Source organism: Chiloscyllium punctatum, chromosome 19 (genome assembly GCF_047496795.1).
Source record: "Chiloscyllium punctatum isolate Juve2018m chromosome 19, sChiPun1.3, whole genome shotgun sequence".
NCBI classification, from domain to species: domain Eukaryota; kingdom Metazoa; phylum Chordata; class Chondrichthyes; order Orectolobiformes; family Hemiscylliidae; genus Chiloscyllium; species Chiloscyllium punctatum.
Genome location: NC_092757.1, coordinates 44,129,695 through 44,152,951, shown reverse-complemented (window position 1 = coordinate 44,152,951; position 23,257 = coordinate 44,129,695). Strand labels below are relative to the sequence as shown.

General features: G+C 41.1%; 1 protein-coding gene across 3 annotated transcripts in view; it reads right to left on the bottom strand.

Moving 5' to 3' along the window:
* Positions 1–23,257, bottom strand: part of rabep1 (rabaptin, RAB GTPase binding effector protein 1) — a 142,653-nt gene that overhangs the window by 49,113 nt on the left and 70,283 nt on the right. For 2 of the 3 annotated variants that reach the window (XM_072589292.1, XM_072589294.1), the window contains exons 6-10: positions 20,027–20,165; positions 15,791–15,969; positions 15,537–15,674; positions 13,394–13,852; positions 10,277–10,381 (exon numbers count right to left, since the gene is read on the bottom strand). In XM_072589292.1, coding sequence (XP_072445393.1) covers positions 10,277–10,381; positions 13,394–13,852; positions 15,537–15,674; positions 15,791–15,969; positions 20,027–20,165 — 1,020 coding nt within the window. The remainder of the gene's footprint in view (positions 1–10,276; positions 10,382–13,393; positions 13,853–15,536; positions 15,675–15,790; positions 15,970–20,026; positions 20,166–23,257) is intronic. The other variant, XM_072589293.1, reaches the window with a different exon arrangement.

Here is a 23,257-nt window from a genome sequence, read left to right as displayed (position 1 = left end):
GTGGAGTTTGCACATTCTCCCAGTGTCTGCGTGGGTTCCCTCCGGGTATTCCGGTTTCCTTCCACAATCCAAAGATGTGCACATCAGGTGATTTGGCCATGATAAATTGTCCATAGTGTTAGGTGCATTAGGCAGGGGTAAATATAGGGTCAGGGTGGGTTACTCTTTGGAGGGTTGGTGTGGATTTGTTGGGCCGAAGGGCCTGTTTCCATTCTGTAGGGAATCTAATCTAATCAAAAACCATGCCCACATCTTCCACACTCACCCTCAAGGTTATATTTTTGGACTAAAATATCCTCTACACAGTTATCTTTATTTATCTTGTAACACTTTGTGCATTTATAAATTAGCTTTGGATTATCCTTGATTTAGAGAAAGTGAGAACTGGAAATGCTGGAGGGTCAGAATCGAAAAGTGTAGTGCTGGAAGAAGCACTGCCGGTCAGGCAGCATCCGAGGAGCAGGAGAGTCGACGCTTTGGGCATAAGCCTGTCATCAGGAATTGGGGGAGGGTGCTGAGAGATAAATAGGAGGGTGGGAGTGGGAGTAGGGGAAGGTGGCTGGGAATGCAAATAGGTGGATGCAGGTGAGGAATGATTTGATAGGTTGGTGGGGAGCATGGAGCAGATAGGTAGGAAGGAAGTTGTACAGGTAGGACAGGTCAAAAGAGGGGTGCCAGGTTGGAGGGTTGGATCTGGGAGGGTGGGAGGTGAGGACAGATTTCGAAACCAGTGAAGGCAACGTTGATGCCATATAGTTGAAGGGTCCCAAGACAGAAGAGGTGCTCTTCCTCCAGATGTCCGGTGGCTTAGATTTGGTAGTGGCGGTGGCCCAGGACTTGCATGTCCTTGGTGGAGTGGGAAGGGAGTTGAAGTGGTTGGCCACAGGGCAACGGGGATGGTTGGTGCGTGTGTCCCAGGGATGTTTCCCAAAACGCTCTGCGAGTTGGCATTCTGTCTCCCTGACATAGAGGAGACTACATCAAGAGCAACGGATACATAGTAGATGAACTGGATGGATATGTAGGAAAACCTCTGCCGGATATGAAAAGATCCTTTGGGGCCTAGGATGATAGTGAGTGGGGAGGTGCAGACACATGCTTTACACCTCTTGCAGTAGCAAGAGAAAGTACTGGATGTAGAGGCTGGGTTGGTGGGGAGCATGGACCTAACAAGGGAGAGAATGGTATCTGCGGAATGCAGATGGAGGTGTGGAGGGAAATATGTCTCTGGTGATGGGGCAGAAATGGCGGAGGATAATGCGCTGTATCTGGATATTAGTGGGGCGGAAGGTGAAAACCAGGGGGTTCTATCCTTGTTATGGTTGGAGGGCTGGGGTTCAAGGGCAGAGGTGTGGGGAGTGGAGGAGATGTGCTGGAGGGTATTGATGATCACATGGGAGGGGAAATTGCAGTCCTGGAAATAGGAGGCCATCTGGGATGTCCTGGAACGGAATTTTTCCTCCTTGAAGTAGATACTGTGGAGGCGAACGAATTGGAAGGGATCGTGTTTTTACAGGCGGGAGATGGGAGATGATGTAGTCCAGATAGGTGTCGGAGTTGGTGGATGTCTGTGTTGAGTCAGTTGCCAGAGATGGAGAGGTCCAGGGAAGGGAGAGAGGTGTCTGAGATTGTCCAGGAGAACTTAAGGTCAGGGTGGAAGGTGTTAGTGAAGTTGATGAACTGTTCCACCTCCTAGTGGCAGCATGATATGGTGATAATACAGTCATCAATGTAGCAGAGGAAAAGGTGGGGAATGGTGCCAGTGTAACTGCGGAAGATGGACTGTTCCACGTATCCTATGAAGAGGCAGCTATAGCCGGTATCCATGGCTATCCCTTTAGTATGAAGGAAGTGGAAGGATTCGAAGGAGACGTTGTTGAGGGTGAAGACCAGTTCCCCACATTCCTGATGAAGAGCTTATGGTTAACTCTCCTGCTCCTCGGATGCTGCCTGACTGGTTGTGCTTTTCCAGCACCACGCTTTCTGACTGAGGTCTAGTTCCACCAATTGGATGAGTGTGTTGGTGGAGGGGCATTGGTTGGGTCAGTAGGAGAGGGAGAAATGGAGGGCTTGGAGACCTTCGCCATGGCGAATGAATGTGTAAAGGGACTGGATGTCCATGGTGAAGATGAGATGTTGACTCAAATTGCCATTATTTTTTCATGCCCTCTCTTTGTTTTGTTAATTCACTTTTTCATTCCACTCCAACACTTTCTAGGCTCCTCCTGTTTTCTTTGCACATTTAACTCTTGATGTCTAACAAACTTCCTCTGCTTGCCTTGTTCAAACCTGCATATACTTTGACATCTTGACCACCTAATTTAGGTGTTGCCAATGAAATTGCACATAGAGCTCTCTTATTCTTTCATTACGCTCCCCACTTGCCTGGAATGGTACAGCTTCATCAGCACAATCAGGAAAATCTTGACACCATCAGGAAAAACACCTTGTTTCAAAGGCATCCTACCCGTTCCCATTGATAAACAATGGCAGCAGCATGTAGGTTTACAAGATGCACTGCAACTCAGAAAACCCTATTTCAACAGCATTGCCAAAACCTGTGACCTCCACCAGATGAAGGTCAATGTCAACAACTACATAAGAACACCTCTACCTGCAAAGCCCTTCCAAGTCATCCAACAGCCTGGCTTGGAACTATATTTTCATTCCTTCATTGTTGTTCAGTCAAAATCCTGGAATTCCCTTCTTAACAGCACTAAGAGTCTCCTTATATCCAAGAAACCGCAGTAGTTCAAGAAGACAACTCACCACCATCTTCTCCAAGACAATTAGGGATGGGTGATGATGCTGGCCCAGCCAGCAATGCCCAGATTCCATGAACAAATACAAAAAAAACAAAGTAAATTGATAAATATAGGTGACAAGGTCAGGGCCTAGTAAAGATCTCTGGGGAATCACCACTTGCTACATCAACAGGATTGTTCCCTCCAGCTGGGCTGAGCTGTTCTGAAGAAAAATCAGATCAGATCAGATTCATAACATTATCTCTTTTTCGCTCTACAGATGCCTGACCTGATGAATTTCTCCAGAATTTTATGTTTTTATTTCAGATTTCCAGCATCTGCAGAATTTTGCTTTTATTCTTCACAGTGCCAGAGTTTGGCTTTCCTAAATGTGACAGGCTGGGTTTTGTTAGAAAAATCAAAGGAATTACAGAAAATGACCAACCCAATCACTGAAGCACCAATCACACAATCTAATTTCATATCTAAGTCATGCTGCAGGAAATTCCTTTGAGGACATTCTTTACAGGCAGCTTTTAGGAGCACAAATTGGTATTTTAAACTGCAGTGCTCCCTTCTCATGTGTTTCGGAAACAATATGCACCATTCGTGAATTACAGTTCCAGGCTCGGAGAGAAATTTAATTTACTTCAACCAAATTGGTTATTTTCACCTACTTTTTGGTTGGAATTTGTCGGGGGTGGGGGGTAATTTAAGACTTAATCACTCAGTTTTTTGTTGGCCATTGGTTCAGTAGATAGTTTCCTGCTCTTTTAGGTCGAATGTCTGAGAGGTCAGACGGTCCAGAGTATCTCACGCATGTGAAATTTAATTATGTTGTATATTAAGTAATTATCGCACACTACTTCACCTAAAAATACATTGCCGTACTATGACCCACAGAACATGTGCTGCTGAGATGCCTTTTAAGGCTGCAGGTGGCACATCCCAAGCACATGAAACACACAACCATCTGCATTTTGCTGTCAGTAATAAAGTGATAACATGTACCACTGACATCAAACAAAGCTGGCACGGTGGCACAGTCGTTAGCACTGCTGCCTCACAGAGCCGGAGACCCAGGTTCAATTCCCATCTCAGGTGACTGACTGTGTGGAGTTTGCACATTCTCCCCATATCTGCGTGAGTTTCCTCTGGGAGCTCTGGTTTCCTCCCACAGTCCAAAAATGTGCAGGTTAGATGAATTGGCCATGCTAAATTGTCCGTGGTGTTAGATGAAGGGGTAAATGTAGGGGAATGGTTGTGCTTCGGCGGATTGGTGTGGACTTGTTGGGCCGAAGGGCCTGTTTCCACACTGTAAATAATTTAATCTAATCTAAAGCTGCCCACAAAGATTAAATGGTGTCTATGCCAGAAATTTCCCTTTTATCCAGAAGTTAAATCTGTAAATCAAGGGGGCATCTTGACATGCAGCAATAGTCACATCAACAGGGAGGCAGCTAACTAATCAAAATGTAAGTCTCCACAGGTTGAAAGATAATAGACATTTAACATTGAAAAATAGGAATCATAATGGCGAAATTTGAAGTTTAATAGAAAATTAGTTCTTCAGGGTCAGTGAACAGGTTTAGTAGTTATTATCAAATTAGAACTTTCATTAAAAGCTGAGTCATTTAATAAGTACAATATTTTGCAGTGTTTTTACAACATGATTAATGTCAATTAAATGTACGTTCTTGTTCACTTACGATTGTAACGGACATGGTATCCTTTGGGAACGTGTACATCATACTAGAAGTAAAATTACCAAAAACCAATTTACTCACGTCTTGTGAAGTTGCAATCTTTTTAAGTGGGACATTGAACAGTTTCGCAGCCATTACCATAGTAAATTCAAGTCGTCGTGCTATAATTAACACCTTTATTCCCCGGTCACTTTTGATTTTGTATTCTCTTTCTTCCATTCGGATTTATTGCTGTGCAATTTTGAACCAAAGTGTGACAACTGATGTGCACACGAAAGCATAATATTGAGACTCCATGGCAACGTGAATGCAACATTAAGAACCTAGAAACATAATTGCACTCATATTTTGAAGTCATCCATTCTGTCCTAATTATTATATAGTATAAATGACTCCATCTAGATTTGTAGACTCAGAGATATACAGCAAGGAAACAGACCCTTTGGTCCAACTTGTCTATGCCAACCAGATGTCCTAACCCAATCTAGTCCTACCTGGCCCATATCCCTCCAAGCCCTTCCTATTCATATACCTATTCAGATACTTTTTAAATGTTGCAATTGTACTAGCCTCCACCACTTCCTCTGGCAGCTCATTCCATAAGTGGCAGCTCATTCCATACACATACCACCCTCTGTGTGAAAATGTTGCCCCTGAGGTCTCTTTTATATCTTTTCCCTCTCACCCTAAACCCAGGCCCTCTAGTTCTGGACTCCCCCGCCCCAGAGAAGAGACTTTGTCTATTTATCCATGCCCCTCATGATTTTATAAGCCTCTATAAGATCACCCCTCAGCCTCCAACGCTCTAGGGAAAACAGCCTCAGCCTGTTCAACCTCTCCCTGTAGCTCAAATCCTCCAACCCCTGCAACATCCTTGTAAATCCTTTCTGAAGCCTTTCAAGTTTCACAACATCCTTCCGATAGGAAAGAGACCAGAATTGCACGTAATATTCCAAAAGTGACCTAACCAATGTCCTGTACAGCTGCAACATGACCTCCCAACTCCAGTACTCAATACTCTGACCAATAAAGGAAAGCATACCAAACACCTTCTTCACTATCCTATCTACCTGCGATTCCACTTTCAAGGAGCTATGAACCAGCACTCCAAGGTCTCCTTGATCAGCAACACTCCCTTGCACCTTACCATTAAGTGTATAAGTCCTGCTAAGATTTGCTTTCCTAAAATGCAACACCTCACATTTATTTAAATTAAACTCCATCTGCCACTCCTCAGCCCATTGACCCATCTGATCAAGATCCTGTTGTAATTTGAGGTAACCTTCTTCACTGTCCACTACATCTCCAATTTTGGTGTCATCTGTAAACTTACTAACTATACCTCTTATGCTCACATCCAAATCTTTAAATAAATGATGAAAAGTAGTGGACCCAGCACGGATCGTTGTAGCACACCACTGGTCACAGGCCTCCAGCCTGAAAAACAACTCTCCACCACCATCTTTGAGCCAGTTCTGTAACCAAATGGCTTCCTCTCCTTGTATTCTATAAGATCTAACCTTGCTAACCAATCTCCCATGGGGAACCATGTTGAACGCCTTACTGAAGTCCATATAGATCATGCTCACCATTCTGTCTTCATCAACCCTCTTTGTTATTTCTTCAAAAAACTCAATCAAGTTTGTGAGACATGATTTCCCACGCACAAAGCCATGTTGACTATCTCTAATCAGTCCTTGCCTTTCCAAATACATGTACATCCTGTCCCTCAGGATTCCCTCCAAAAACTTGCCCACCACCAACATCAGGCTCATTGGTCTATAGTTCCCTGGCTTGTCCTCATCACCCTTCTGAAACAGTGGCACCACATTAGCCAACCTCCAGTCTGCCAGCACCTCACCTGTGACTATCGATGATACAAATATCTCAGCAAGGGGCCTAACAATCACTAATGAATGATCTGTGCAAAAAAACAATAAAAACAACAGGAGAAACTTTTCCATGCACTGAATAGTTAAGATCTGGAATGTACTGTGAGTGCGAAGGCAGCAGGTTCAGTCAAGGCACTCAAGAGGGAATTAGATTATTATCTAAAAAGGAAGAATGTGCAGCAGTACACTGGGAAATGGCTTTGATGTACTGCTGACTCTAAGCCAGCACTGACACAAGGCCAAATACCTACCTTCTGTGCTGCAACAATTCTGAGATCCAGTAAACTGTCACTTGAAGTGACTGAACAATCACATGTTTGCATATGCAACTTTCACTGCAAATTAGGACAAAAGAAGTTGCAATGTAAAGAATTATACTAAAGGCACAGAGTTTAAATTTTTACTGGCTAAAATTGTTGAATCATTATCGGTGTGGAAGAAAATTCAGCATTCTGTAGCAAGGAATAAATATGTTACATTTTACAAATCACCTTCAAAGCTGGTTGTTTGAACCATTTCTGTGTTAGCTTGCCAAAAACAGGAGCTCACCACTAACCTGCTTATGAGGATATTGCTACATTTGCACTGTAAATATGAATGAATCTCATCACAGCTATTTCACATATTGCTCCTGCAGAGAACTAATATGGCACGATGGAAAAATGGCTGCCTCTGCTGCTTTCAATGCAGCCTGTAATGATGCGATTCATAACGTGAACATGAAATTCAGCTTTTGATGCCCAGAAAGAGAACTGAAACTGTGGACTTTCACTCCAGCACACAATAAACTATTCCTGGAGGTCACCCATTCCATTTCCTAACCACTGAATCCTTCCCTCTCCCAGATAATTGCCTGAGACAATTGCCTGGTGTCACAGTTAACTGAGATGAGATAATGACCACAAACCTTAAACTAGGACAGTATATTTCCATCTCTGTAAACATTGCCCAACTCAAATTACCTGCTGCTGAAGTCTTTGGCCATACCTTTGTTATTTCCAGACTTGACTTCTTTTTATTCTCTCCGGAGAAGCAAGCATTACTATCCATCCCTAATTGCCCTTGAGAAGGTGCTGGTGAGCTGCCTTCTTGAACCATCATCAACGTGCTGTAGGTAGATCTACAATGCCATTAGCAAGAGGATTCTATCCTAAAGCATTCCTACTTAGTCTTCATATTCTACCCTCCATTAACTGACCTGTACCCTAACTTGCAGCAAATCAAAGTCATTCACCACCTCTGGGCTCACTAACCTGTACTGGTTCCAGATTAAGCAACTCCTCAACTTTAAACTTCTCATTTGTGTGCCTGAATGACTTTGCAGCCTCACCTTTCCCTAGCTCCAAGCTTCGACATCCCTGCAACCCTCTGAGGTATATGCACTCCAACTCTGAATCCTTGGCATTTCTGAATTTAATCACCGTCATGAGCATCTATGCTTCTAAAATTTCCTCCATTAGCCTCTATTTCTGCTTTAAGACAAGTTGTAAAACTTACCTCTGAGCAAATGTTTGGTCAGCCACACTCATTTGGCTTATGTAGGTAGCTTGATGCCAGAGTTTGTTTGAAAATGCTCTGACAAACTTAAACATGTTTTATTACATTAAATGTGTTGCTGTGAAATGTGAGCCATTAATGAGGTAGTGAGGCAATTTTAAATTTAATTTTTTGATTCTCCTTTCAATCAGGTCTTTCCCCTGTCAATTTCTCTTCCTGTATGTAAATTGACTATAACTAACCCCATTTTCTTCTCCAATATTCTCAAAGTTTCCTTTTCTATCCTTACATTCTAATGAATTAGAAGACAGACCAGTGAACTCAATGTTCAGGAGGTCCCAAATGCCACATGAACCTCGCTGCACCATTATCAGCTCATGTTCCATGATAGAAAAATCATGAAATCTGAGGAGTGTGGTTTAAAAAAAAAATCCATCTCATGGCTCTAATTGTAAGATGGCTCACTCTAGCAACTTCTGGGCCATTTGACAACTCGTTTTACAAAGAACAAAAAACATTTCAGCCCAAGAACAGGCCCTTCTGCCCTCCAAGCCCGAGCCAATCCAAATCCACTGTCTAATCCTGTCGCTCAATTCCTAAAGATCAGTATCCCTCTGCTCCCCACCTACTCATGCATCTGCCCAGGTGCACCTTAAGTGAATCTACCAAGTCTGCCTCTATTATCTCTGCCGCAACACGTTCTAGACACCCACCACCCTGTGTGTAAAGTACTTGCTGCGTGTATCCCTCTTAAGCTTTTCACCTCTCGCCTTAAAAGCTTGGTCTCTCATTATTGAATCCTTCAATTTATTATGAGAGTTAACATAAACCTTGCCACATTAGTTAAAACTCTCAGTTGAAGACAAACTCACACAAAAATATTTATGCTTGTATCGAAAGAATTATTGTTAACTAGTACCGGGTAAACTTTTCTTTTTACTAACTCAAGCACTGGTAATTTTCACCTCCTTAACCAATAGGTGGGACTGAGGCCATTACAACACTCCAGCTGTTTCCCTCATTTGCACATGGTTGCATAACAGCAAAATATGTCTGTGCTTCTTCACAACAGTATTATTAGACAACATTTGACATTGAGCCAAATGTGGTGATTAAGCAGGACGGGGCCAAAGATTTTCGCAGAACCATACAGGAGGAAACGTCGAGAGGTTTAAAGAGGGAAATCTAGAGCTTAGGGCATAGACAGCTGCCATTGGTGGGTGAAGGAAGTGAAAATGCACAAGGAGAGCAATGCAGAGCCCTCAGACTTATAGGGATGGATGGGGTTCCACAGTCAGGGAGGAGCAACATCATGGACTCACCTGATAATCAGCATGAGAATTATAAAATCTAGGTGTTGTTGGAGAGCCAATGCAGGCCAGTAACCAGAGGCATGATGGGACTTGGTATGTGTTAGGTAATTTAGTTTTCGGACAAGTTTAGATGTATGAAGAGTAAGATTAGGTGGTGGTCAGGAGAATACCGGAATTGCTCAGGCTGGAAATAACAAAGACAATGAAGAAGATTTGTTCTTAATATAGTGACAATATATATCAGATCTCCAGAACTGAGTTAGGGTGGGGTTGCATGTATGACAAAAGGCTGATTCCAATCATGAAGTTGTGGTAAAGTGTGGTTTGGGCATTCCAGGTTGAGTGGAACATAGCAGGAATGTAATTGGGATGAAACTTAAGACTTTTTATTTTGGTGTCAACTATTTTGACCTTCCTAAAATTTGTTCATGGAATATGGCTACATTAGGTAAAAACGAGGGCTGCAGATGCTGGAAACCAGATTCTAGATTAGAGGATGCTGCCTGAACTGCTGTGCTTTTCCAGCACCACTCTAATCTAGAATATGGCTGCATTGCCTATTCCCAATTGACCTTCAGCGTCAGTGAGTTGTCTTCACGAATTGCTTGAGTCCTTCAAGCATGGCAACATCCACAATGCTTTTAGGGAGAGAGTTCCAGGATTTTGACTCAAAGCTGTAGAAGGAACAGTGATATAGTTCCAAGTCAGGACGATACTAGCTTATTATTGGATAAATAGTAAGGCATGTGATCAGATAGAAGAAAACTGGCGTAGACTCTCCCTTCAGTAAAAAGTATTCCAAGAGAAATAAAATTAAGGTGAAAGATTTTATGCCATATGATTTGCAAAAGATAAAAACAAGTAGTTAGAAAGGACATAATATTGGTTTCAAAGATTTATCTCAAGAGGACAAAGAAAATTAATCACCACTTCTGACTAAACTGCAGATGAAATACTGCTCCTAATGCCTGAAACAAAGATGCTAATGATTCCGTCAGGAATGAGAACCAAAGGATGGTCAGTTATACAATATCAGGACGTTTCTTATTGGATTAGGAGCAGAAACGCAGCAGGAGATTAGTTCATTTTGCAGAGAAGTAATCCCTCACAACAGTCCATCTCACCTGGTCCCGGGTCTCAGCCTCCTGTACTTGGATTCCTTGGAGCTGCTTCTCATAATTTGAACACATGTCACAGCGGCGGCCCAGCTTGTTTCCAGCATTCTGTACCTGCAGGGAAATAGTACAGTGAAAAGTGGGCAGATGGCAATTAGCATATACAGTATAAATACAGGCTGAACTGAACCATTCCAACAAATGCAAAAATACTCATTCCCATTCAGAAAGGTGGATTCACCTTGGAGAAAGAAGTATTTTTAATATAAGGACACATGGAAAAAGGAATTATCATCTCCCATATCTCAGGAAACAGAGCAACAAGGTGCTAGTCTTTCTATCAGAGCACTAGAAACTGCTAATGAGATATCTCCAAAAATGGCACAAGGCAATAATTCTTTGTTGTTATCAGTTGTCTCTGCCTTGGGCAGCACTTGGCTACCATTTCTTCAAAGCTGCACACCAGAGGTCAGTAACTCACTGACACTAATGCTGCTTCCTTACCTTGCTGGAGTTCCAACCTGCTGCATTATTAATCGTGAGTACAGAAAACGCATGCAGCACAACTCTTAACCCTTCAAACAGCTCATTTAGCTTATACAAAAAGAAAATTAGGAGTTATCCTTTAATAGGATCAAAATTGACCTCAAGTCAACTAACGGAGTAGGAATACAAACAGCACAGTTCAGGTACAAAAACTTTCTCCTGTCCCAAAGGTTTAGTTTTGGGGATTAAATGAGGGGTGAGAAATAGGTGTGAGGAAGGGTAATATAAAGCCAAGTTGACTGAGTGAAGACATAAACAAACTATCAAGTGTAATCTACAAACATTTACAACTGCATCTTCTGCAATGACGCGGTGGTGAGGTAATGGCCCAGTGATGCGAGAGTAATAGAGATGTACAGCATGGAAACAGATCCTTCAATCCAACTCACCTATGCCGATCAGATAACCTAAATTAATCTAGTCCCATTTGTCAGCAATTGGCTCTTATCCCTCAAACCCTTCCTATTCATGTGGCTATCCAGATGCCTTTTCAATGTTGTAACTGTACCAGCCTCCAACACTTCCTCTGGCAGCTCATCCCATACACGCACCACCCTCTGAATGAGAAAGTTGCCCCTTATGTCCCTTTTAGATTTTTCCCCCTCATCTGAAACCTATGCCCTCTAGTTTTGCACTCCACCACCCCGGGGACAAGACCGTGTCTATTTACCCTATCCAGGTCCCTCATGATTTTATAAAGCTCTATAAGGCCACTGCCTCAGCTTCCAACACTCCAGGGAACATAGCCCTAGCCTTTTCAACCTCTCTCTGTAGCTCAAACCCTCCAACCCTAGCAATATCCTTAAAAATTCTTTCTGAAACCTTTCAAGTTTCACAACATCCTTCCTATAGCAAGGGGACCAGAACTGAATGCAGTATTCTAACTGTAGCCTAACCAATGTCTTGTACAACTGCAACGTGACCTTCCAACTCTTTACTTGATGCACTGACCAATAAAGGCAAGCATACCAAACTATTCTGTCTACCTGGGACTCCACTTTTAAGGAACTATGAACCTGCACTCCATAGTTAGACCTATTAACCTAGGGACCCAAGTAATGTTCTGAGGACCTTGGGTTCAAATTCCACCATGGCAGATGGTCAAACTTGAATTCAATAAAGAATCTGAAATTGAGAGTCTGATGATGATTGTTGGAAAAATCTCATCTGGTTCATTAATGTCCTTTAGGAAAGGAAATCTGTCATCCTTACATTCGACTTACATTCGACTTCAGACTAACAGCAATCTGGTTGACTCTCAACTGCCTTCTGGGTAATTGGGGATGGGCAATAAATGCTGGTCTAGCCAGAGATGGCCACATGCAGTGAGTGAATTAAAAGAAAAGATCGGACTTACATCCCAAGCAAGAGAGTTAGGTACATTTCAGAAGGCGGAATTAGATGATGTCATGGACAGAAACAGAAATAAAAATTATAACTCAAATACAATACAAGCTATTGTATTGGAAATTTCAACCATTGTACATAATCACTCATAATTGGTTGCTGGTTATGTATCAGTTTCATATTGTTTGCATAATATATTTAAATCTACATCCAATTTAATTAACTGCATTAATTCTTAGCACATTTAGGTCAGTTTTCATCTAATTTTCATTACATCTTTTTATATATGACAGGATACCTAATGATAACGCATGTAATAATTAATAGCACCTTCACTAAGCTTTCAACTGGAAAATAAAATTCTTATAAACAAAACAACTTTAACAAATTTGCTATGTGTAATTTTTATTCTACCTATATGATCAAATAAATAACATGTGGAACAATCTATAGATACCCAAAAATTACTGAGCACATCTTTTGACCCAGATGGTAGCGACAGTTTTCAAAAATTAACTACATCAAAAAATTCCCTCATAACTTCAAAGTATTGATGTGAATTATCACTAATTGCAAAGAAATGCCATAATTGTGTCAAAACCATAATCTGCCTTTTACAAAAAAACTCAACTGTTAAGAGGAAATCTGCTTTTCGAATCTCGAAACAAAACTGGATTAAACTGGGAAAGAGGTAGGTGTTCAGTGACTGCTTCCAGCTGTAGTGCCAGAGGGGATCATTGCTTACATGTTTTGAGGCAGGATAAACATTGTATTACACATTACATGGCATGGGCCTGCTGTTTTTCTGCATATATTTCATTTGCAAATATATTTGCGAGTAATCAGGAGACATGGTAGCCAAAGTCCAGTGTAAGATGGATATTACCTAATTCTAGGCTATTCCATTCTAGACACACATGGCTACTTGGATCAATTTGCAGGAAGCAAGGATCAATTCTGAAACACTCTTCTTTATCCATGAGATGAATTTGTTAGAAGAAAGGTAAAACAGCAAGCGTCAATGCAACAATCATCACTTATAAGAGTTTATACACTAAAGCTTTGACCTGAAATTTGCAATCTTTTTAGTAGCATACACATTCAAGGAAACACATGAATAAGTTTAGCTTAAAGTGTTTAAAAGACTTTGCAAACAAATTGCAACAGGATGTAAACTTCACATGAGGCCACCTGAATGTTTGAAGTTAAAAGTTTAGTGTTTAAAGTACTCACCTCCTGTTGTAACAAATTCCATTCTTTCTCACTGACCATTCTGTACCCACTAGGAGCAGTATCCACTACCTGCGTAAGACTTGACAAAAGAGAAGCAGTCTCCTCTTGCTCCGGTGTGAGTGCTTTGATTGCTTTTTCTTGATCTTTTGTCAGTATGAAAGAACCAGACATCTGGAAAGAGCCAACCGAGACTGTATCAAAGTTCTCAGAAACAGAGTCTGCTCCAACCAATGGTCCAAAGTCTGATTCATCCAGATTTCCTGCTGATTTTGCCTTGTGTCCACAGCCCAAGCTCTTTGATTGCAAGGAACTTGAGGTGCCTAGACTATCAGTGGACTGCACCCTTCTTAAGCTCTCTCGGAACAGCTCACCCTCCTGTTTAATAGCAGAACCTGCCACTGATGCTGACAAATCAGAATCCAAGGAATGCACAGAACCATGTATACTATTTCCACAAATCTGGAAAAGAAAGCACAAAATGCATTTGAAATGCCAAATGGCAAACTGTATTGTTTCCAAGTGACACAAATAGCATTTCCCACAGCATCTTATTTTTGCTCTTACAACATCAGTCTGGCACACAATGTCTGCAGTCACTCGGGAGGCAAAAGATTGAGAGTTGGGCACACAAGCCAGATTGTTATTACAGTGCAGTATTAAGGGAGTGCGTTACTCTCGGATCATCAATTACAGCATTGTGCCCAAATCCATACACCAGGCTTCAGGAAGGAGCGATGGCTTCAAAAATCATAGAATCCCTACAATGTGGAAACAGGCCATTTTCTCCAGTAAGTCCACATCAACTCTCCAAAGAGCATCCCACCCAGATCCACTACCCCCCCCCCCCCCCGATAACCCTGCACCTTCCTTGGCTAATCCACCTAACTTACATATTCTTGGACGATACAGGTAATTCAGCACAGCCAACCAACCTAACTTGCACATCTTTGGTCTGTGGGAGAAAACCTATGCAGACATAGGGAGAATGTGCAACCTTCACATATACAGTCGCCCAATGCTGGAATTGAATTTGGGTCTCTGCCGCTGTGAGGCAGCAGTGCTAATTAATGAGCTATTGTGCAAGCCCACTGTGCTGCCATTAAAAGGGTGTAAAAAGGTTCTAATTGGTTACAAGGGTTGAGGGACGTTAGTTACACGGGTAGACTGGAGAAACTGGGGTTGTTCTGCTTAGAACAGAGATGATAGAGAGGAACACTGATAGAGGTCCTCAAAATTATGACAATTTTAGATGGAATAGATATAAAGGAATTGGTGTGGACTTGTTGGGCTGAAGGGTATGTTTCCATACTGTAGGGAATCTAATCTAATTTTTAAAAAAAATTATCCCACTGACAGAAGAGTCAAGATCCAAAGAACACAAATTTAGTGATTGACCAAAGAACTAAAGGTAACATGAGGAAAAACTTTTTTATGAAAGTGGTTGTAAACTGGAATGCATTTTCTGGGATCATGGAAGAGCAGCTTCAATCAATGCTTTCAAAATGTAATTAAGTAAAGGTATAATAAAATAAATTGTAGAGCTAGGGGAATGGGAGAAGGCCCAACTGCTTTTCTCTCTGGGTTCTATCCCTATTTATTGTTTACTGTTTCTCCCTATCACTTCTCTAGCATGTACCAACCTTTTCCTAGCCACTGTCAGTTCCGCAAAAGAGTCCCTGCTTTCTTTCTACAGGTGCTGTCAGACCTGCTGAGTTTTTCCAGCAATTTTTGATTTGTCTTGATTCTATGAACTGCAAACAAAACTGTTAGGCCAAAGGAGTTATTATAGTCAGTACCCAATTTTGCCCTCAGCAAATATCCACAAATAGCTTCTCAGTGCACACTGATCAAGAACTTTGCACAATGACCAGAAAGTCAGATACATTTACTGTCCTACGTCGAGAAGGCGGAGTCTGATTTTAGTATTCCAGCTAGCCTGATCTACCTCGAGACATAACAGAGACTGAACTGCAGCCTCACTCCACTTTGTAAATTCCCTTCTTACCAAATGGTGCACTCCCATACTGAGACATTGTAGAAGCTGCCATTCACCTTCAATAACTGCTATGGGAATTTACAGAATCAACAAGAAATACACAAAAATGTTTTAGAACCATCGCTGTTGCACTATTAGAGAACTAACCTCTTCAACATCTAACACGCCGAGAGATTTGGCAGGAGATTCTACATGTGACTGGGAGCTCATTATGGAGCCTTCTTCCTCAATCTCTGGCTGTTTACTCTCCTTGGCTTTCTTGAGGTTCTGCTGTTCATCTTCTGCCTGAAACAGGAATATTTACTTCAGAACATGAGATGCTTTTAGCAATGCAGCCAGTCAGATTTATCCCTTCTGCTATTCAGGCAAATATTAAAGCATAGATTTAAAGCCTTTCATACTTGCTCCTTGTTTTTCAGTTCTTCAACCTGTCGAAGCTGCTCTGAAGTGAGAACGTTCTCCATGCGCTGCATATCCCTCATCAGAAGCCGCTGGGACTCAAGGAATTGGTCATTGGCACGCTGCCATGTATGTTTCAGCTGGTTGTACTGCTGTCTCTCTTGCTCCAAACGATGACATACTGAAGGAAACATTTAAAGAAAAACTCAGTGAACTACTGGCTTCCAATAACTTTCAGAAACAAGCCAAATGTCACCACTTGAATTAAGCTAAATTTTAACAATGACAGCTTTCAGCATTTATATAGTGCCTTTAATATAACAGAATATTTCAAGTTGCTACACCGGAGCATTATCAAACAAATTTTGATCTCAAGTCCCTTAAAGTGAGAGAAGGCAGATGACCAAATGCTTGGTTGGAAAGGCAAATTTTAAAAGGAACATCTTAAAGAAGGAAAGAGAAATGAATAAGTTCAAGGCGGTCACTCCAGAGCTTACAGCCTATGTAGCTGATAGCAGCAGCTTGAAATATTCTGCTATGTTAAAGGCACTATATAAATGCTGAAAGTTGTCAGTGTTAAAATTTAGCTTAATTCAAGTGGTGACATTTGGCTTGACATTTGGTGTTCAAAATTGATCATGCTCAGATTTTCAGAATTGGAGATGCACTAAGATCATGAAAGAGTTGTGTAGTTGGGAGCAGAATACATAGATTGAGAGGGGCAAGGCTACAGAAGATTTTGAAATTAAGAGGTGAATTTTAAAAGAGGAATTGGCAGATAGGGAATCACTATATTTCAGGATGTGGAGGTGCTGGTGTTGGACTGGGGTGGACAAAGGTTTTTAAAAATCACACAACGCCAGAGCAGCGCTCCGAAAGCTTGTACTTCCAAATAAACATGTTGGACTATAACTTGGTTGTTGTATGATTTTTAAACTATATTCCAGAAAGCACAGGGTATGACAAGTGATCAAGATTACAAATTAAGACTTTGATGCCAGTTATAAATGATCCCAAATTTAGAAAATGTGCGAAATTGAAGGCCAGCCAGAGAAGAATGTTCCCTCCTAAACTGGAGGGTTGCACAGCAATTTGCAAGTTAGCGTGCAGGCCACACACAAATTAGCCTTGTTACGTTAACATGCATATAACACTACACAACAAGATTTAAAAGCAACCATGCATTTAAAAAACTCCCCTACAAGCTTTCAAAAACTTACAGAACTTGCAGCTAGAGAGTGTTAAGTTATTTAAATACTTTACAGGCATGGCAGCTGTAGAGTCAGAGCAAAACTACTGAAGTGGAAGAGGATAGTTTCTGTGAGATAATTAGGTATGTAACCAAACGCTCAGCTTGGGTTTAAATAGACACCAAGCTACTCTTGTTCAGTCTCAGTTATTTATTGGAGGAAGAGTTGAAGTTGATAACTAGGAAACAGATACTGCAGTGGGAACTGAAAACAATGACTTTGATCTCCACAATATTCGGTCACAGGAAATCTCTGTTCATCTAATACTGAATGTTGGACAAGTAGTGTGACAAATTTAAAGCAATGCAAGGGGAAAGGGAATTGATGATGGTGAAGTAGATTTAGGTATGGTCACCGTTCATGTTCAGCTTGACATTGTGTTTTCAGATGATTTCATCCAGGCTGCATATAGATGAGAAGTAGATGACGACCAAAGGTGCAGTTGCGGATCTATGTAAATATATCTCAAAAAGTTATTTCCATGCTCAAAGATGACTCAAACTAGGTGGATGCAGAGTTGTGAGGAGAGTGCAAAGATACTTCAAGGGGATTTGAATAGGCTAAATGAGTAGGCAGAAGTTGACAGATGGAACACAATGTAGAGAGATGAGAGATTTTCAATTTTAGAAGCAAAAGACAGAAATACCAAGTACTTCTTAAAACAGTTAGATGCTGCGGTTTGAACTTCAGGTGCCCTCACTTGTGACTCACTAAAAGTTAACATGCAGATACAGCAAACGAATAAGGTTCTGGATGTAGGCTTACTCGCTGAGCTGGAAGGTTCATTTCCAGACGTTTCGTCACCCTACTTGGTAACATCCTAAGTGGGCCTCTGGGCAAAGCACTGCTGATGATTCCTGCTTTCTATTTATATGTTTGGGTTGGTGATGTCATGTCTTGTGGTGATGTGGTGATCACCACAGGAAATGACATCACCAACCCAAAGAAATCCAAACATATAAATAGAAAACAGGAATCATCAGCAGTGCTTTGCCCAGAGGCCCACTTAGGATGTTACCAAGTAGGGTGACGAAACGTCTGGAAATGAACCTTCCAGCTCAGCAAGCAAACCAACATCCAGAACCTCAACCTGAGCTAAAAATCTTCTCAAAACTTGCTAAAATGAATAAGGTGGCAAATGATCTGGTGGGCTTAATTTGATCAGGCAAGTGACAGTGTCTTACTGCCATTATACACCGTTTGGAGTACAATGTGCAGCTTTGGTATTTTTACCCAAAAAAAAAAGATATATTTGCCAAAGGAGGAGGGGTGCAACAAAGGTTCATCAAACTAATTGCTGCCACAGAGGAAGTGACCTATGAAGAAATATGAAATAGACTAGGCCTATATTCTCTGCAGTTTAGAAGAGTGAGAGCTGTTTTCTTACAACATTCAAAGTTCTTAAAGATCGATAGGATAGATGCAGGAAGTATGTGAGTGGGTGCAAATGGGGGGGCACAGTATTATTGTAAGTGGCAGGCCATTTCAGAATGAGGTAAGGAAGAATTTCTTCACTGAGAGCCTGTGAATTGCTGGAATTCTCTAACTCAGTGGTTTGTGGAGGCTTTGTGATCAAAACTGGTATTGATAGATGTTTACATATTAGGACTATTAAGGGCTATGAGGATTGTGCAGGAAACTGGTGCTGAAATAGATCAGCCATGAACTCATAATGGTAGAGCAGACCTAAAGGACTGAATGGTCTATTACTCTTCCTATTTCTTACATTCTTAGTCACAATAATCTGGCTATACATTTATAAGAAAGAATGGAACCAGATGAAGGTAGTCCAACCCATCTAAGTAACAGATATGATGTTTAGGAGGTAGATGGTATGGTCGATGGTATCAATGGCTGCAGATACGTAGAGAAGGTGGTAGTTAACTGTGGTTATAATATATGGATGTCCCTTAAGAATCCTTCTTCTGAAATTTAAAGTTTCTGGATTCAATGTCAGTTATTAATATCATTCCTTTTTCTTTAACCTCCATCTCAAGTCAACTAATCTAACAGTTACAGTGTTGAAGCACTAGACTTAAGATTCTAACTTAGAATGAATGACATGGAATACATTTCTATTACGAATAGAGAAAGGTCTTTACACAAAGGCTGAGACCAGCAATACCTTGAGGCAGTATGTTCTGGGAATGGCTGTCTTATGAAGGATGTCTGGACAGGCTGAGTTTGCTTTTTTTCTAAAGCAAGAGGTGATTTAATTGACGTTTATAAGACACTGAATGGCCTTAACAAGGTGATTGTAGAAAGGATGAGAATTAAAGGAGATAAGTTTTAAACTTAGGGGTGTTTTAAAATTAGCTCTTTGAGGACAGATAGGAGGGATTGTTTTCTCTCAGAGAGCTGTACAACTTTGGAACTCTCTGTCCCAAAGCAATTACAGTGTTATTGAACATTACTATGGCAATGATAAATGGATGCTCATTAGGCAAAGGAATCAAATGTTACCAGGACAGATGGGAATATGGAATTCAGAACACATACAGATCAGCCATGATGTTATTAAATAGAGAGTAGGTTAGAAGGGTTGAATGTCAAACTTCTGGGTCCTGATTAACATGCACATATGACTTGGGTCTGCAATGTCAACTGGTGTGCTTTTCAAAGCTAGCAGTTGGAGAAAGCATTAAACAAGGCCTATTGCCTTATTCTCTTATATCCCTGCAGATGAGTTAGTTCAAGACAGTTTTATTATTATTACAAATTACAGGAGAGGATTTACAAAGTTTTGGGAATGGCTTAGTCCACGGTCAAATATTGGGATTTGGTTGAATAAAGGGGGAGTTATTGGGGATGGAAGCATTATTCAAATAAATACGAACTTCAAAATAAAATTACAGCTATGGGGAAGTGTTCTTTTGAATTCAGGAATTGCTTTCTCAAGTTTGATCCGAAGCTTTATTCTAATCCCAGGGACATTTTTTCCGTTTAACACATTATAGCTTAAAGTATTAGTTCTCTTCTTTCAATTACCTTCATGCAGTTCTTTACGCAGCTTCTCAGCATCTTCCTGCAGAACACTTTTCTGAGTGTTGAGGACAGCAACGTACATTTCCAGGTCTGTCCTACAGGACTTCTCAGTTTCTAGATAATGATTCAGCTCCTTAACCTGCTAAGCACATGGGGCATCTCAGTCTCTTTGTAAAACAGTGACAACATTCATTTGGACATTCCTTTGTCATTTTTGAATGAGTTTAATTCTTTTCCGTTTACCTAGTGAAACAAACCTCCTAATTCTCACACTATTACAAAGTTTAATCTGCGTCACTGTATGATTCCCATCTATTTAAAACACACCTGTATATTTTGGAAACAGTTCAAGTTAGGAACATTTTAGTTAAGTTTAAAACTGTGTTTTTAATTAATATAATCTAATGAATGTTATGAAGATACTTGCAAATCAACTTGAGGGGGTGGAGAGAAAAATAGATACATGAAACAGGGAATAGGGAGCAGTGTGTGCAACAAAATCAACATTTCTCATTGAATAATGTGGCACAGAAAAAGGCCATTCAGTCCATTTACTTGTGTTCACTCTTTGAAAGTCCTTGCCACCCCTCTGTTCATTCCCGAGCTGAGCTATTATTCTCAAGCATCTGTTCCTTTTGAAAACTGCTGATTTAGATTTAGATTACTTAGTGAGCAAACAGGCCCTTCCGCCCAACAAGTCCACACCGATCCTCCGAAGAGCAACCCACCCAGACCCAGTCCCCTACATTTACCCCTTCACCTAACACTACGGGCAATTTAGCATGGCCAATTCACATAACCTGCACATTTTTGGACTTTGGGAGGAAACTGGAGCACCCGGAGGGAACCCACGCAGACACGGGGAGAATGTGCAAACTCCACACAGACAGTTGCCTGAGGTGGGGATTGAACCCAGATCTCTGGCATTGTGAGACAGCAGTGCTAACCACCGTGCCATCATGCCACCCTTATGCTTCCATCATCCTTTTGGCAGTGAATTCAGATCATAAGAATTTGCTACATAAAGAATTATTGCTACTTCCTACTAGGTCTTCTGTGTCAACTGTAAGGAATGGAGGGAGGAACTCAAGAAAATTGCAATCACCATGGAACTCCAAATTGTTGGAGGTGTGGACTGACAGGTTTCTGGGTAGAGGTTTATAAAATCATGAGGGGCATGGGTAGGGTAAATAGATAATGTCTTTTCCCTGGGGTGGGGGAGTCCAGAACTAAAGGGCACAGGTATAAGATGAGAGGGGAAAAATTTAAAAGGGACCTAAGGGGTATTCTTTTCAGGCAGAGTGGTGTGTGTATAGAATGAGCTACCAGAGGAAGTAGTGGAGGCTGGTACAATTACAACATTTAAAAGCCATCTGGACGTGTATATGAATAGGAAAGGTTGAGAGGAATACAGGCCAAGTGCTGGCAAATGGGACTAGATTAGATTAGGATATCTGGTCGGCATGGATGATTTGGACCAAAAGGTCTATTTCCGTGATGTACATCTCTATGAAGAATTATCTGAGGTTATTAAAAGAAGCAGCCAGTTGGTTTTAATTTTCTGAAATTCACTTGACGCAGGAAAGATCTTATTAGACTGAACAATAGCAAATGTTAACACCTTTATTCAAAGAGGCAGGCAGAAAACAGGAAACTACAGGCAAGTGAGCTTAACATCAGTCATAGGAAGATTGAAGATGCTAGTATTAAATAAGCTCTGATAAAAAAATAGAAAACTAGAAGATAATCAAACACAGTCAACATAAAATTCTGCAGACAGAATATAGGAAATTAAGGAGATTAGAAAGTAGGTCCTTGAGGAAATATCAGAAATACTCCCGGTACCATATGCTTGACAGAGTAGATATAGGAGGATAGGGCAGATGAATGTGTGGCTGAGGAGCTGGCGCACAGAGCAGGGATTCACATTTTTGGATCATTGGGATCTCTTCTGGTAGAAGTGACCTGTATAAGAAGAATGAGTTGCGCCTTCATTGGAAGGGAACCAATATCCTTGTGGGGAGATTTGCTAGTGTGACTCAGGAGTCTTTAAACTATTAAGAGGGATGGGGATGGGTTGGGGTAGGATGGGACCCATAGAGCTAAGTCTGAGGCTTGTACAGTAGAGAAGGGGGAAGCAAGTTAAATAGTCATGGCAGAAAACAAGGAAAGACTGATAAATTAAACAGGATTTATTTCAGTGCAAGAGGCCTGACAGATAAGGTAAGTTAACTCAGGGCAGCGTTGGGAACATAGGACATAGCTATTACAGAAGCGTGACTGAAGCAGGGGCAGGACTGACAGCTCTGATGTTTCAGAGTATAGATCTATAGGAAGAATTGAAAAAGGGGGCAAAAGAGGAGGGGAATGGCATTTTTGGTTCAGGATAACATTACTGCTGCACTTAGCGAAGATATTCCTGGGAGAACATCCAGTGAATTTACAGAGGAACCTCTATTATCCGAAGGCCACAGGTGGGAGTATTTCATTCGGTTAATCGAATCCTGGGTAACTTAGTTTATACAAGCTCTGGGACCTTGCAATCTTGCCGGATAATCCGAAATTCGGATAATCGAATGGCGGATAATCGAGGTTCCTCTGAATAAGAGTGGAACTGAAAAATAGGAAAGGGATGATCATCTTATTGAGATTATACAATAATCAGCAGGAAATTGAGAAGCAAATCTGTAAGGGGTGCTCAGATATCTAAGTATAATACGGTTGTAATGGTTGGGGATTTTAACTTTCCAAACATAGACTGGGACTGCCACAGTGTTAAGGGCTCAGATGGAGAGGAGTTTGTTAAGTGTGTACAAAGAAAACTTTCTTTTTCTTATTCAGTACGTGGATGTACCTAGTAGAGAAGAAGCAAAACTTGACCTTGTCTTGGGAAATAAGGCAGGGCAAGTGACTGAGGTGTGAGTGAAGGGGTACTCTAGGGCCAGTGATCATAATTATATTAGTTTAAAATAGTTATGGAAAAGGGTAGACCTGATTGTAAAATTGAAGTTCTAAACTGGAGTAAGGCCAATTTTGACTGTATTAGGCAAGAACTTTCAAAAATTGATTGGGAGAGGCTATTCATAGGTAAAGGGACGTTTGGGAAGCAGAGAACTTCAAAAATGAGATAACAAGAGTTTAGAGACAATATGTTCCTGTTGGTGTGAAGGGCAACACTAATAGGAATGGGGAATGCTGTATGACGAGAGGCATTGAGGCTCTGGGCAAGAAAGA